Source organism: Fistularia commersonii, chromosome 13, assembly GCF_037954325.1.
Source record: "Fistularia commersonii isolate RoL2024-O1a breed Wild chromosome 13, RoL_Fcom_v1.0, whole genome shotgun sequence".
Lineage (NCBI taxonomy): Eukaryota > Metazoa > Chordata > Actinopteri > Syngnathiformes > Fistulariidae > Fistularia > Fistularia commersonii.
Genome location: NC_141296.1, coordinates 16,948,042 through 16,964,277, shown reverse-complemented (window position 1 = coordinate 16,964,277; position 16,236 = coordinate 16,948,042). Strand labels below are relative to the sequence as shown.

General features: G+C 48.0%; 1 protein-coding gene across 1 annotated transcript; it reads left to right on the top strand.

Annotated features, from left to right (window-relative positions):
- The first annotated feature begins 1,507 nt into the window (after nucleotides 1–1,507).
- Nucleotides 1,508–16,077, top strand: spon2a (spondin 2a, extracellular matrix protein). The gene is made up of 6 exons (XM_086158638.1): nucleotides 1,508–1,660; nucleotides 5,885–6,110; nucleotides 7,614–7,834; nucleotides 12,513–12,704; nucleotides 13,487–13,658; nucleotides 14,221–16,077. The coding sequence occupies exons 2-6, from the start codon at nucleotides 5,885–5,887 to the stop codon at nucleotides 14,406–14,408; spliced, it is 999 nt and encodes a 332-aa protein (XP_086014764.1). The 5' UTR covers nucleotides 1,508–1,660; the 3' UTR covers nucleotides 14,409–16,077.
- Nucleotides 16,078–16,236: the final 159 nt, after the last annotated feature.

The window sequence follows — 16,236 nt, the reverse complement described above, 5'->3', positions numbered from 1 at the left end:
TCTGTCTCTGTCCAGATGGTGCAGCATTCAAGCCAGGACACTGGAGCTCGTATGGCGCCGTCCCAACGCACCTTGATTGGCTCATGGTTTTCTTCTCATTTCTGCGCTCACTTGGCATGCGCGCACGTGATTGATGGGAGCGAGAACCGCCGGTCGTCTTGGACGTTCGCCGCCGTCAGGCAACCCCGCACCTATTCCGTCGCTGTAACCGCTGTTTCTGGGAGGAGTTCCTCGATGACCGAACTGGGCCGCCGCCTAAATGTCGATACTGGCTCGGTCTTTCGGTTGAAACGGGGGCCGAGTAATTAGCACCGAAACTGCAATCGGGCCGAGAATTAACGATCAAGGTGAGATGCGTCGCCGCATACCGTTCTTAATGAAGAATGGCTGACAGATGACATTCTCCAGATGCGAGGAAACACTTTTCTGGTGTAAATATATAGCATATGCAGTATGTGTATATATACACAGTGTAATACTGTAAGTCGACCCTGCAGCCACGCAGGACAAACACTCAGAAAATGATGATGATGATGATGGTGTGACTTGTGCCGAATGCTCATTTGTATTTCATAATAAACACACACACATATATATATATTTATATGAACCACATACATATATATCAAACGAACGTGTGTTATAAATCGTACGTGCGTTGGTACATGCCGTGCACACGCACATAGAGGTATGTATGCATTTGGCATAAAAAGTACTATCAATGTCGGCATATCAGTCCGACAGGCACCTGGCACCCCGACCCCCGTGACCCCGAGTGCAGTAGAAGTGACCTGAAGTATCATCATCATGTTTTTATTGATCTATTATTCTTACAAAGAGGCGTCTCACACACACAAAGCGCACCTCGCCTTGACACGTTGATCGGCGATGACCGGCCGCGAACATAAACCTCCATGTGCGAGGCAGCTGCGGCCGTGGCGAGCTGCGACCTCACGTCTCCGAGGCGTTCACGCAAACGTCTGCGCGCCCCGACCCGAGGGATCCCGCAGACGTTTGAAAGGGAGATGACGAGAGAAACTCGAAACCCCCTTTTTCGATTCCCCCGCGACTCCCGCCGGCGAATCACCTGCAGACAGAAAAGCCTGCGCCTTTGTTTGAACTTTCCCGTTATCGAAGATGCATATCTGGGAGGAAATCCTACATCTCCTCCGCGCCTCTCGAGGGCAACTCCGAAAGCCGAGGATCCGGAGCGATCTATGCTCAGGAAGACCAATGTGGTGTTGATTAGCTTGTCAGCGGCGAGGTTGCTGAGTTTACGCAGCCACCGGGAGAGAAAGAAAGCGAGCCGGGAGAAAGAACGATAGAGGGAGAGGAGGAGAGGGACTGCGGAGGAGAAGACCGTTAACCTCCATTCCATACAAGGAGAAGCAGGGGGAGAAAAGCGATGGAGGGGGAGGAGAAAAGCATGGGTCAATGAGAGAGAGAGAGAGAGAGAGAGAGAGAGAGAGAGAGGAGGGCAGCAGGAGGAGATACCATGAGAGTGGGAGAAGGGAGGAGAGAAATTTTGAAAGATAAAGACGGGATAGAGGGATAAAAATTGATAAGGCTGCACGAGACGACCGGCCGCAAGTGAGTGGAGCTGCAGCTTGCGATTCCCCCGCAGCGTCTCCGACGACGACAGACCGATCGACCGGGGCAGGTAGGTCTCGTACCTCCATTCATTCACTCGGGAGAGAAAGAGACGCCACTCAAAAGCCGTCGGAGCCACGTGTGATTCGGGGGAACCTGGAAAAATAACCTGCTCTCCTTTTTTTTTTTTTTTTCCTCATTCTGAACTTTCAAAAGTTCATGAAAAGTGCTTAAAGAAACATGCAAAAAAAAAAAAATGAATTTGTGTCCAATCTGTGTCTTAGTCTACCTGTTCTGCTACCAGATGTTTATCATTCATGTTTTCATCCGTTTGCTATCTTTTGGGCTGGACAGTAATGGAAATATTAACGGGATCTCAAACCACAGCAGCAGTACGCTCACATGTCCCCCCTTTTTGGAAATGCGTCCTTTCATTTCGGCCAAGTGAACACACCGAAACCTCCCGGACGCGTCCGACTGAACACACGCCCTCTGATAAGATTTCATACAAACCCTCGATCGGTGCACTTTGGATTCAGTCCCCGGCGATGCGAACAGTGTGCATTCTTTTTTTTTCTTTCTCCTGGCTTCTGTGCAAAGCTGTGCGGTTTCAGCTGAGCTCTTTAGACGATCTCGAGCACCAAGACCCGCGCTCTTCTCATTTTCCCCGCTGAACCGCTGCCCGTGCCGTGATGGTTTCCCCTCCGCCCGCACGAGACGGCCGAGTCCCTTATCCCCGTTGTGATGGATGCCAGATCCGCTCTCTCCGTCCGTTTTTCTGCGACGACGGCGGCGGGGGTGAGGGGGAGGGTAGTCCTTGAGTGTGCGCGCAAATCTAGAAAGACTCTTGAAGTGAATCCAGGCGTATCCCGCCGGGACCCTCCGTTTCAGTAGGGAACGGCAGAATTTTGAGGAAAATCCTGCCAACGCGACATCTTCTCGCTAAAAGCGAACGCGTTTGCAAAAATCTGCGCTTGTGCGTGCATAAGTGCATGCCTGTGTATATGAGCAGAGGCAAATGTGTGTATTATCTCTGCGTGAGTCGGCCGTAATTATGCAGTGGAGGTGCCTGCGGGGCGGCGCGTTTGGCCCCGCGCCACATCCCCTCGTTTTTATTACGTCTCGTGTCTTACAGGCGGGCAGACTGACGCGTATCTGCTCGGCTGCCCGACGAGAGCGGCCTTCGGTGTGCGTTGAATTCACGACGGCCGACGATAGGTGCGCGTGTCCGATTACCGATGCGTCGTGCGGTCAGACGGCTGTTGACGGCGCGGTGACGTGTCTCCGGATGCTTTGCACGCCGTCTGCGCTACGTCGATGAAGTTCAATGTGTTGAAACTCAAAAAACATTTCTCAGGCGTGTCACGGTGTCAGCCTGAAGGGACCCACGGCTCGCAATATGATGAGGTCACATGTCTGATTGCTGCGGAGGTCACCGATCGTCTAACCAGACTTATATTCCAGTCAAACCGTCGCAATCGCTATCACATGCGTGTGTGTGTGTGTGTGTGTGTGTATGTTTTTGCCTTTCAAGCGGTTAAACGGCCGCAAATGCCTAAAAGTCCGTGAAAGGACTGACCTCCTTTTCTGTACTAAACACAGTGGAGCAGTTAAAATCGCATACTGATGTTAAAAGCCCCCCCATCTCCATCTCCACCTCCACCCAGCGTCAGGAGGTGACCTTCCATTAACCCAAAGTGCTTCGACTCCAAGTCAGAAGGTTGTTATTAAAAAAAAAAAAAAAAAAAAAATAATAATACCATGTCATGAGTCCCAACAGAAAGCTTGTGTCATAGTTCAGCATCTCCTTGAGGTTTATTGTCTCCTGCAAAGCATCAGCGTTTTAAGCGGTAAGATGATCTCACGATCAAAGCTGGGCTTTTCTTTTTTTTTCTCCTCTGCGCCGAAGGTATTTTTATAGCCGACTGTTAAACGACGCCGCGCTACGATATACATTTAACGAAGGAGGAGAATCGATAAAAGGCTCCGTGACATATCAGGCCGCGGCCAGAGACGCATCGGAGGAGTATCAGAGAAACACTATCTGACCTCTGGAAATAGACTTCAGGGTCAACATGCGGCGGGACAGGAGTGAGTTATGTGTAAACGCATGCGTGTTTGTTTATGTGCCCGGATTTAACTCTCTACATTCTGCAGCTGCTCGGAGGTCTTGTGTAGTAGCCCGGAGAAACACGGCAGGCCACTCGTTGCCGGCCTCATCCCTCCTGCGATACGGACTCTCGCAAAGCAGAAAAACAAAACGAAATCCATCGTCACGTCATAAAAAGTCATACCAAAAGCGAAACATCTGCGCGCAATATAGAAAAATAGGGTGAAACGACGTCACGGTTTTCCCCTCCCCGGAGCGGCGCTCGAAAAAAAATGTTCAATAAGGCCGTGCGGCTTTCGAAAGTATTTTTCCGATTAAAAAGATGCGGAGATGCGGGTCTACGCTTTTGTTTCGGTGCACGCTCAGGACTCCCGGCAGGTGCGGCGGCGGCGGCGGCTGCAGGGTGGGAGAGCAGAGAGGGGATTAGTTTCTCGGGTGGAGAGGACCGGAAAGAAATGTCGGGAGTCGGGAGGGAGAGGAGAGGAGTCTGGATGAACCGGTGCGAAAGGGCAACGCAAAGGGGAGGCGAGGCGAGGCGAGGCGAAGCGAAGCTCCATTCATTTCCTGGAGCGCGTTGCCGAGAGTCGTGTCGGGGAAAAACAGAAACCCCTCACAGGTGCGCAAACACAGGGGAAAATCTCCGCCCCGGCTCCGGCTGAAACGTGACGTATTCAGCCGAAAGTGAACTTTCGCATGCTCTGCTCTCTCTCCCGCCCTTCCTTGTAAAGTCTGACACAAGCGGCGGTCAGTGGATGGTCAGTCGGTGAGGTCACCAACGCGGCAGGGGCAGACAGGATTTGCATTTATCCTCCGAGAGGTCATCTTTGTTGTTTATTTTTAGGGACGGCCTCCGCGACAGAACTACGACAGCGATGAGCGTCTGGTCTCGGACCGACGCCCGATACTTTCTAAATCAAAAGGCGAGAGGGGTCGGCGGGTTCGACAAGCTTTGCTCCTCGATGGAACGGACGCGTTGCGATTCGATGCCGCGGATGTGGAATTTCCACTCCTACTCCAGTGTTGTCTGGGCTCGGTTTCCTCCATTTTCATGATGACATCCTTTCATTTGTTTGCCAGCGGACAGAGATTACACGCCAAAGCGCTCTGTGATTTTAATGTGCACCACACACCCCTCGCTATCCGGGACAAACCCAGATCATTTCACGTGGTCTCTTCTTCATACGGTCGTGGTTGTGCGTGTGCACACTTTATTGTCTTCTCAAGAAAAACAACCCTCCTCACCGATTTAAGATTTATGTTTCTTTTTCTCGCTTTCTCACTCGCGAAGCGCAACCTAAATATGTTTGGCCTCCGTTCCCGCAGGCAGCCGTGAGGCCAAAATGGCCACAATTCTGGTTTTCGAGATAAACTTTATCGATCCCCATAGGGCGGCTCATCGTGGCAATATAACCAGAGGGAGACAAATAGAAGACACGTGAGAGACGTCCACAAATAAATAGACAGCGGAGAGAAAAACAATAACAACATGCACAACTGAATGGAGGAAAAACTAAACAACGGCATAGACAGAGTGACAATAGCCATGACAAAAATAAAACAAGTACAGGACCAACAAGGATAAGATAAGAATGGGTGAGGTAGGGAGGTTGTGAGATTTGTACCTGCAGGATGCCACCTTGCTTTTTATCCCTCTGCATCATCCAGCTTATCAATATCTGCAAGGTAATCGCTATTTTTACAATTGTGAAAATATCTGCAAAGTGTTTTTCTGAGGGCAAAGTAGAAATGTTTTTTGTTCATCTGTAGCCGCGCCTCGATCGGCAGAAGGAAACAATGAAGCTGCCTTTTTTTTTCGCTCCGTGAGGACGCTTCCACCTTGCCATCGCAGTTTACAAGCAACATCGCTGTGAAAAAACTTTTACGGGCGTGTATAAATATATAACGTAGGCGTGGGCCTGGAAATTCTGAATAAGGAACGACAAAAGCGAAAAGTGAGCGAGATTCCGGAGGAAAATCGTCTGCTTCTGTAGACATGATGCCTGATTCTAAATTAAAAAGAAAGAAAATGAATGACTTTAACAGTTTTAATTCGCACCAAAGTTTCCCCCCGAAAAGTGGCTTCCTCCAGATGCGATAGCTCGCGCGTCTTATTCAACAAGTGGGTCAAGGACATCGAGTCAATGACTGAGAAACGTCAACGCATTTCCCCTCCGCTTCTTCCAGATGATGTCATCGAACCACCTGACCCGCGTCTGGCTGCGGAGGCTTCTGGTCCTCCTGAAGCTCTGCTTCGCCGTCGCCGGCCCCGTGCGACCCGTCAACGAGACCACGTGCGCCGCCAAGGGTCCCGCTTCCTTCATACTGGTCTTTACAGGTCACTGGAGCCCGCAGGCCTTCCCCAAGCAGTACCCGCTGTTCCGCCCCCCCGCTCAGTGGTCCAAACTTGTAGGTAAGGGGGAAAAAAAAAATCAACCGAGAAAAAAAAAAAAAAAATCGACGGAAAGTCACGTCTTGACGTTTTCCTCGAGCTCGAATGTATGTTATCGTTCTCCCCTCCTCAAGGTTTACGGCCTCATTGTCGGCACACACGTGTGCGCGGAAACACATGTCGGGGCGAGAAACGTCCATTAGCAGAGCGATGGGAAGGAGAGAGCGGCAGGAACGACAGTCTAAATGCAACCAGATGGCTTTTCCTCTCTCTTTCTTTTTCTTCCAGCTTCTGTCCGGCCATATCTTTTATATCTCTCGGCGGTTTCTGCGAGCGGCAAAGGTTCGGGCGTTAAGTGACGGCGGGTAATGACAGCAGGGATGAGAGTTGGGCGTGCGGTGCGACCGGATTTGGGCCCCCCAAATCATGGAAAAGTGATCGATTACAGATGTTTACGTTCGTGCGCGTGTGTGTCAACATTCGTTATTTTAGCGGCTTTATCCCGGTGGCGCTGTCGTGTCTAAAAGCTCGACAGAGGAAACCCCCGTCGCGCTGTCGTCTGGCGTTTCGGTGGAAACGAGGCTCGAAGGACCGAGGACGGGACTCCGAGACAGAAGTTGATCCGGGCCAAAGAAAAGACATATGAAGAGTAATGAGTACTATGAAGACGCAGGGACGGGGAAGTGGTTCTTCCTTGGTGGGACTTGAACGCGATGCGTTCAAGGTCCTGCGGGAAATCGAGTTTGGATGGAAATGCAATCAAGTGCGCGAGGAAGGACGGCTTGAGGGGAAACCAGATCGTGTGCGAGGCGCGCGGAGCGTGGCGCCGCGTGCGCGCTAATACACGCGTCAAGAGCGTTTCGGCGTGACCGCCGGGCGGCGTGTGTCACTCGGAGAGGCGAGGCGAGGCGAGGCGAGGCGAGGCGAGGCGGGAGTCTTCAGAGCGTTTGACGGCATGCGTCTGGCTCACCGGGCGGCTAACCCGCGGCCTTGAAACCGCCGGCAGCCGGCCAGTGGCTCTGCGGCTTACAGTACGCGGCTCCGGTCGAACCTGAATATGAGTCCTGCGGATTTCAGAGATAAGCAAAGCTAAAATATGAGAATGTGAGGCAAATGAGTCTGCTGGCCTGAAGGGGTGGGGGCGGAAAGAGGAACTGATGAGGGTTTGTTTGTTTGTTCTCACGTTTTTACCCTCCATCTGGTTGCTGCTTCTGAGAGACTGACCTATCTCTTGGCAGCACGAGCGACATTCGCGGTTTCATGAAGTGATAGATGGAGAGAAATGCCGTAACCTTTGCCGCGCGATCATGCCAGAGACATGTGTACGGGCATATTTTCAGAATTATAGGTTCAAGTGCAGAGAGCAGGAGGCAGCCATCGAAATCCATACGGGCTCCACGATGGAAATGAGCTCACTGTCTGGACGAAGCTCTGTGGTACTTCGCTGACATCGATACGCATTCCTAGCGAAGGAGAATCTCACTCCCGTCCTCGTCTCTTTCTCGTGTTTCTCTCCCCTGTTAGCGGTGAGCCATAATCACCGTTTTCGGCTGTGGGAGGAGGGAGCGCCGGCCGGCGCGGGAGTGCGGAGCTTCGCCGAACTCGGGGTCACGGTGGAGCTGATGAAGGCGGCCAAAGACGCGAGGAGGGGACGCACCGTCGGTGCCATGTACCGAACAGCCGGCGTTCCCACTGGCGTCGGGCACAGCTCCACCGAGCTGCTGATGCAACCCCGGAACTCACTGGTAGTAAAAGCGTCACGCCGACAAACCCGCACACATGGTCGGACGGCGGTTACTCACAAAAACTGTCCGTCGGAGTCTGCTCGGTCATCCGGGCACCCGAGCCTCCCCCTAATGTTGTCCTTTTGCTTTCGCACGTCACCGCTGCTTTCCACTATCCAATCAGATTATATTTAGCCGAAGCCTGCCCCGGAAGCCCCGCGGCCGCAAACGCCCACATCCATCATGTGCGCGTCTGCAGTTCGTCCGCTACCTGACCCGCCGAACTGTCTCAGCTCAGGAGAAAGACCTCCGACGGAGTTTATTACGGGTTAGGGGCATCCGGATTTCACCTTTCAAATATTTCGATTTTCTATCTTGCCGAGTCTCAGATAAAGATAGATGGCCACTTCCGTGCGAAATACCTCCGACGCTAAAGTCACACTTGGACACTGAATGAATGGGAAAAGAGGGGCGGCGCTCTCAGGGTGAGTATGAAGACAAAGCCTGTACTCCGTGCCGGCCGGCCCAACCGTTCAAAAGTCACGCGTAGGCTTTACCGTACTAACTCTCTTGACACAACACTTAGAAGCAAACATCTACTTTAAGAACAATGCTATTATTATGGTCATGGCCGCTCCGCTCCATCAGACCCGAGGAATGAGTCTGTGGGGAGGATGTGAAAATCACCTCACAGCTGAGATCCAACTCGTGTTAATATTATGCCGCTTCAGCTCAGGAACCGAAGGGGAACATTTTGCATTTAAAAGAGACTTGGCCGCCGCAGCCTTGCATGAACTGCAGCTGGAACAAAACCGAGCGCTGCCGAGTGAAGGTCGTTCTGAGCAAGAGATTACGTCAGATGCAAGATGGACAGGGCGGCACGTAAATTCGGCCGCTTTTTTCCTCCAAAACAGACTCAAACCGGTCGGGACCCCGTCCTCTCTTGCCGAGAAGCCAGAACATTCGCCAGACATCATGCCGATCTCAGCGGTCGGTCTCCTGAACCGGAGGAGAAACGGTTGGCCTGTGTAGATGCGTGTATGGAACAAACTGTGCTGCCGGTTGTAGTGGTGAATCTAGTGAGTCGTCCCCATCTCGATCGTAGAAATATGGACCTGAAGGGGTACTTTTGTTGGGAGCGGATTTTTAAGGTGAAAACTCTGCTTGGAGAAACATACATTTGATGACCTGATATGTTTGGTTTCCAACATCAAAATATCAACCGACACTCGACAATACACCCAACGTCACCTAGGGTCAGAAGAATAAGAATAAGAATAAGAATAAGAATAAAAACAACTTTATTAATCCCGAAGGAAATTGCTGTGCCAGAGTTACAGAAAATATAACAGTAATAAATAATAAAAGAAAAGGCAGAATTAGAAATAAAAATAAACTATAAACTATAAAGTGTCTCAGTGAAACTATAAAGTGTCTTAGTAAACAGTGATAAAACTATAAGTGTCTTAGTAACAAGTGAGGTAAGGAGTGCACAATAGTATGATAGAAGGGGAAATTGTAGTGAAAATTGTAGTGTAGCTCTTATGAGATGAGATGAAATATTGCACAGTGTAGCTGTTATGAGATGAAATATTGCACAGTAAATACATATATATATATATATACGCTGCTCAAAAAAATAAAGGGAACACTTAAATAGCTCATCCTAGATCTGAATGAATGAAATAATCTTGTTAAATACTTTGTTCTTTACACAGTTGAATGTGTTGACAACAAAATCACACTAAAACGATCAATGGAAATCAAATGTTCAGTCAAATGTTCAGTTCCATAGACAACTGCTCTACCTCATGCGCTAACTGTTCCCTTTATTTGTTTGAGCAGTATATATATATATGTGTGTGTGTGCGTGTGTGTGTGTGTGTGTGTGTGTGTGTGTGTGTATATATATATATATGTGTGTGTAAATATATAAATGAAAAGCGCTATAAAAATCCCATGTATTATTATTATTATTATTATATATTACTGGCACAATAAGCATTTAGTGAAGTGCTACCTCAGGCATCTGCAGCTTCTTACTGCTACTTTGTATTGACGTTGGTCCTCAAGAACTACGTAGGTTATATATGAGGGTGATGATGATGACGAGTGCTCATCATTTTTTATTTGCAGCGATCCGGAGCATGTATTTTAAATCAAATCGATGCGGTTCCTGGAAAAGGAAGTGTTAGCGTCACACATTTACCGTTCCTTGTAGTTTTACCTCCGAGCTAGCATTATGAAGAGGAAATAGAACAAATTCGTTTTGATCTTTTGGCCCGAACTGGATCATTCAAACGCCGGTTTATTGAGCTGTAGTTCTGCGAAATGTCATTCCGGCTTGTTTTAATTATAGATCCAGGTTTGATGAATGCAAACTGTGTTTCCAGCTTGCCTGCACTGATGCAAGGTGAACTCCCGCTGAATGGCGAGGGCAAAGGTCACGACCGGATGTGTTTTAGTTTTGAAAGTTTGCGGCGCAGGACTCAAGGTGGGGATGAACAATGAGGCTATTGAAAAATAACGCCGCTCGTGGACTCCGGGATACAAAAGCAGCGATTCCTTAAAATGTAAACTTTGTAACAGATGAATCTGGAGGATGGGCGGTGTTAGGAATAGGTGTGTGCCTGCCCTGGATGTCTGGTGACCTACATTTGTTTATTGCTTCTTTTCACCGGCCTGAACCCAAGAGCCCTGGAGAAAATCCCAAACAATCCTGCAGGAGGGCATCTTGGAGATGGACAGCAGCTTCACCGCTCGTCATCTTTGTGTCTGACATCTGCGTTTGCCATTAATTGGTTCAACTTATCTTTTTTTTTTTTTTTGCGATGAGAAAAAAACCACATGTAGAACATGACAGAATAATAACAATCTATTTACAGCTTGATCTGTTATTCAGACTTCCTGTCTGTTTCTCTTGCTCTCATCCCTTCCTCACATTTAGAATGCCGCAAAAATCCCAAATAGCATTGGTTCTTAGCTCTATATTCATCTTGAGGTTCCTGCTATTTCTGTTAAATGTGTGATCGTTCCAAGCCTTTCCAAGAAGATTGGGTATTTTTCTATTACAGCCCGAGCTGTCTGGTCAGTGACGTCTGAGCCAACGGCACGATGAAAATGTCGAATTTTTTTTTTTTTTTTTTTTTTTTTTTTTTGAGATCCGGCGACGCCGACTTGCTGTGATGGAAATAAAATGGAGATGGTTCATGGGAGCTGTGAGTAACTGTCTGGGCTCTATGTGTAGTTCCTGGCCGGCATGCCCACGGGCCGATAGGGCCGATCGTGCCGACCGAGGGATACCCTCGCGTTGACATCGGGGCTGAGCGGTCAAATGGATATTCCAGGATGGTTTCTTGGAAGTTCCGCTGCGTAAGAGGCGACTATGGGAGGGATTCGGGTCGGAGGAAGGAAGGAAAACATAAAAAGGGATTTCAGAGAACTGTTTTTGATTTGGTTGCCGTGTTTCTTGCTGTATGTCACCGGCCAGAAACAGACCCGGGTGTGCCGTGCTGACACTCCCCCACCCCCTGTCCCGGTGCGGATGTCTGATCCAGGCCTCTCTCCTCCGGTCCAGCTCATCGTTTCCTTGCAATCCCACCCGTCGTATTCCGAGCTCTCGTCAGCTCAGCTCCTCGAGTGTCAGCCCGCAGCGGCGGGATTTTTGCTGCACACTGGTAGTCTGCCACTTCGCCATGTGCCGACCCCCGGGCCACTTCCTGTATGAGGTCACAGGCTCTCGGGAAACATCTTTCACAAAGGAGACACAGACTAACTGCGCAGGAAACCCAGCCGGTGCGTGAATGCGCAACATGCTGTTTTGCAAAGTTTACAAGCCCTGACATCAGCGACTGACATTTCTATGAATACACTGACTCTATGGACATTGAATAATCAGTTTGTGACACGCTACTTGTGACTTTTGAGGGGTCCTTCTTGTTTGTGGCACTGCAGTAATGTCAAATTATTGATGTAACATTAATGACGTCATATTGAGAGTTTCTCTTTTCAAGGTTGTTGTGTGTGTGGGTGTGTATATCAGACACACACACACCCACACACATACACACAACAGAGATGGCAGGCGGCTCTGTGAGGCCCATTGAGGATTCTTTTTTTGCCTCCAGTCCACACTTTCAGAGGGCGGTTTGAGATCCATTCGTTTAAAAGTCTGCTGCACGATAAAAGACAACATATAACGGTCTTTTACTCTTTTCTGCATCGCTATCCAACTGGATGAATATGTCAGCCAAAGAGACATCTGCTTTTTATTCAATTACAACAGGATAGAATAGACATCTCGGTCGCACTCAAAGAGTCAAAAAATTGGACGTAGAAAATGCTCGTCAGACAAGCCTCCTGGGATTCAGGGCGAGCAGTGAGGAAATGCGTTAAGGTGTTAAACGTCCTCTCGGAAAATGACATTCGAAAAAATGACGACGTCATTTTTCTATTGATATGCTATCAACCAACCAATCTGCCTCATGTCGACCGAGGCAAAGACGGTAGGCAATATAAGGCAGCAGGAGTTGAGCCCAAGGTGCGTCTACAAACTTTAAGGCGCTGATTCCAGTCCAGTCCTGGATGTGACGAGGCAGGGTAGAGGAAACTTAGATTCCTTGATCAATCTAAAAAAATAATCCTATCAGTGAATCCCGGTTATGTTCGCTAATACACATTTGTTTTGCCTCCTCCCCAGCTGTCTTTGATGGTAAAGATGATCCCCAGCCCCGACTGGTTCGTCGGCGTGGACAGCCTCGACCTTTGCGAGAGCGGCCGCTGGAAACAGGATGTTACCGTCGACCTCTGGCCGTACGATGCGGGGACGGACAGCGGATTCACTTTTTCTTCTCCTAACTTTCCCACCAGCCCGCAGGAGAACATCACAAAGGTGAGTCGATGAAAAAAAGAACACAATTTATTTTTCATTCGCTCATTTATTTGCTCGTCTGGGAAAAATATATTTGGTGCATTGTTTTTTTCTCCGCATTTAAATACGTTACCTTTCCTTCTTCTTTTTTTTTTTTGTTTCCAAGAAAGGATATACAAGTGGAGGTAGAGCATTTCTGCCAAAAACCCTGTCACGCGTCTTTTCATTCCAGTGTAATGGAAGAAGGCACAGGCAGAAAGAAAAAAAAAAACACGGGTTCCCGTCACAGCAAAATTTTCAGCAAAAAGAAGGAAACGATCGGGCGCCACGCTCATATGAACAGTTGCGCGTTTCAATTAATTTTCCAGGAAGTGAGCATGCACAATACCAGACCTCTGGACTTGGATCAAGGAGAGTGATTGTGGCCATTTCTCTGCCTGTCAGTTTGACCTGAACCTTTTTCCTGCTTCCACAGGTCAAATATGTCTGTTGTTGAAATCACGCACGAACATGTGACCGGTTCCCGTGCGCACCGAGACAAGCGGATGTCTCCCTTTTTATTCCTCCGATTGCTTTATATAACACGGGAATGGCTGATGGTACGAAGTCGTTTCTATTTAAGTCATGGCTTGACAGAGCATGCTTGACCCAAGGAGATTTGAAGAAAATAGGCCTCTCTCAAGTAATAGCATCCGAGCCTTTCCTCGTTTGTCCCTTAAACTGAGCTGTGTTGAATTTTTATTTATGAATGTGTGCAACCCCTGGACCAGTTACACCCCGCTGCTCTTTTCTGTGCTCTTCAGATCACCTCTCAGATGCCAAACCACCCAGCCAACTCCTTCTACTACCCACGGCTAAAGGAGCTCCCGCCGCTCGCCAGTATAAAGATCATACGGCAGAACAGATCGCCGGACCGTCAAACCCCCATGTCCAATCACATCCTGCCAAACTCCGTCAGCCCTCAGCGATTCTCAGGTAAGACCGCAGGTAATTCAAGAAATCAAATTGCTATTATGAGCCAATGGTGTTCTACTTTCAATTTTGAGCTGTTACAGGTTACATCAAAATTGAGGAAATTATTTCTAGTATCATTTGATTGACAGACACAATATACAACAGAATGCGGACGGTTTTCACCGTTGCCAAGTCAACGTGCGATCCCCTCATGCGAAACGTGATTACTCTGGATACTGTTCTGCTTGTTGCTCACTTTAAGAACTGATAGTCAAAATAAGGGGTGTGGTAATAACATTCGACTCACAACTGAAGCGAAACGGGCTGGTTCGATGCAATCGGGATGTATCCGTCAAAGAAAAACTGAAAACCAACTTCATGTGTTCTTATTCATGTGTGGAACTGACTTCTTTTCCCGTTCTGTACGCTCAGTTGTAGAGAAAATCACACTGTGATATCTCCGTTTTTTTCCATTTTAATTCAAACTTAGGTCAGTGAGTCAAAGATGACAAACCTACAGGACCAGCATTTCTATTATTGTCCGCAGTCCACTAACGGCTTCTTATTTATCCACTCAATATAGTGACACCGCTCGACTGCGAAGTGTCCCTCTGGTCATCTTGGGGGTTGTGTCTCGGTCCCTGTGCGAAAGGTGGAGTTCGACATCGCACCCGCTACATCCTCCTGCGGCCGGCCAATGCCGGCGCCCCTTGTCCCGAGCTTGAAGAGCAAGCTGAATGCGTCCCACAGAGCTGTATGAAACGCCACTAATGAAGCACAAATACTGCCAGTATTGAACACTGGGACTCATCTTATTACTGCTGGACTGAGAATTGTTGCCTCACCGCGAACATTTCCGTAATACGGCTCAAGATATTTTCTTCTCACTTCAACCTGGTAGAAGCGTAAGACTGCATGACTCGTTCAGCCCACGGGTTTCGCACCGCTCCGGGTGCGTTTTAGTGGAAATTTCAGGAAAAAAAAAAAAGGGCAAAATTGTGCTGAAGTGTGGCACAATTTGGATGTTACACTTTGTCATGTGTTGAGGTATAAATAATCACAACTTTGTTCCATGAAACTACTATATGACAATAAGTGTTCATTATTAGACCATGCAATCGACACCGCCGGCAAACCTCTCGATATCAGAGACAAGATCAGAAACACACACTCGTACGTGGGAATACAGAATTGCTTGCGCAGACTTTTTCAGGCACAGGAGCATTTCGTAGGTAACCTATACACGCTTGGCACACAAAGCTCTTTTAAAATAACCTCACAACCCAATTTATGAATATCAGCTTTCACACGAAACAAATAATGGCACACTTGAAGACTCACGGTGCTCAAAATAAACCGGTCGGCTTTATAACGACATGCTGATTTTTTTTTTTTTTCGAAAGAAAGAATTAATATTTGTATGATAATCTCTTTTGATATTTTGACGTGGACATTTTGTATATACTGTATAATGTATCGTGACTTGTACAACTCATGAATAAATATGGAGGGAGTGTTTTTCAAATTGAAAACTTCGACATAAAGTCCTTCTCCCTGGTGCTTTCAATTTAGAATGCGGCGGTATGCAAAACTAAATAGCCGAACCAGACATCTGCCCCGCTCCAGTTATACACAATGAAGTCAACCGATTTGTGTTTGCCAGAACATAACTTTAACAGTATCGACACGTCTTTTTTTGTGTCCAAAGAACTCACAGCCTAAATGTAAAAATACACATCCAGAAATATCGCAGCCAGAAAAGGTTATGATATCGAGGAGAGACACTAATATTTTTAAGCACTGGCCCCCACTTGGCTACCGAGTACGTCCATTCGGTGGCCAAAGTTAATATGCGGCGGATGAGGGAAAGCCCTGCACAAGTATATTCCGGACTTTGCCACGTTTCATTACCGAAGGTATCGTCAATCTCCGCGTATTCAGTTGAACTCATCTCGGGTTTGCCAGGTGGTGCAATGGCTGAATTTTGTATCCCAAAATCCCACGGTCATCTTTAAATTCCAAGTCTCAGCTCAGCTCTAAGACGCACCGCAGGTGTTGCCACTTTCTTCGAGGCCTTCTGTCTTCGAACCGATGAGGCCACTTCAAATTTCATGCTTGTTTGTCTTTTCAGGAGCTGCATTTCGTCCATATGAAACCGTTGTTTTGGCAATGGCCTATTCTACTGATACCAATTTAAAACCGAAAACCGCCTTATGGCATTTTCAGCAATGCTGCATTGTGAAAGTACACGATTACTTTTGATTATTTCTTTAGCAGAGTCAAATGGGCACCGGTGACATTACGAGTTTGTGACCGTGCAGCCCCCTCTAGTGGCTCTAGATATTAACAACAACAAAGAAAAAACATGACCAATGCACATTTCCAACCTTGGGCAATTAATGGAATATTGCAGTAATTCTGGAAAAGAATATATTGTTTGAGCCACTTCGCATTCTTTTCATTCATCGCCGGGAGTATCAGCAATTGTTTTCCCGATGCAAGAGTAAAACCATTTGTGTGACTGTGGACAAACTCATCATCTGTCTCTTTTGTTTTTTTAAAGGGGGGCTATTTGGCGTAGGTTTTTTTTTCTGTGATA

Coding starts and splice junctions, on each gene's coding strand:
- spon2a (XM_086158638.1), top strand. CDS start 5,885: ATGATGTCATCGAACCACCTGACCCGCGTCTGGCTGCGGAGGCTTCTG. Junction 12,705..13,486: donor CGCAGGAGAACATCACAAAG/GTGAGTCGATGA, acceptor TGTGCTCTTCAG/ATCACCTCTCAGATGCCAAA. Junction 13,659..14,220: donor CAGCCCTCAGCGATTCTCAG/GTAAGACCGCAG, acceptor CACTCAATATAG/TGACACCGCTCGACTGCGAA.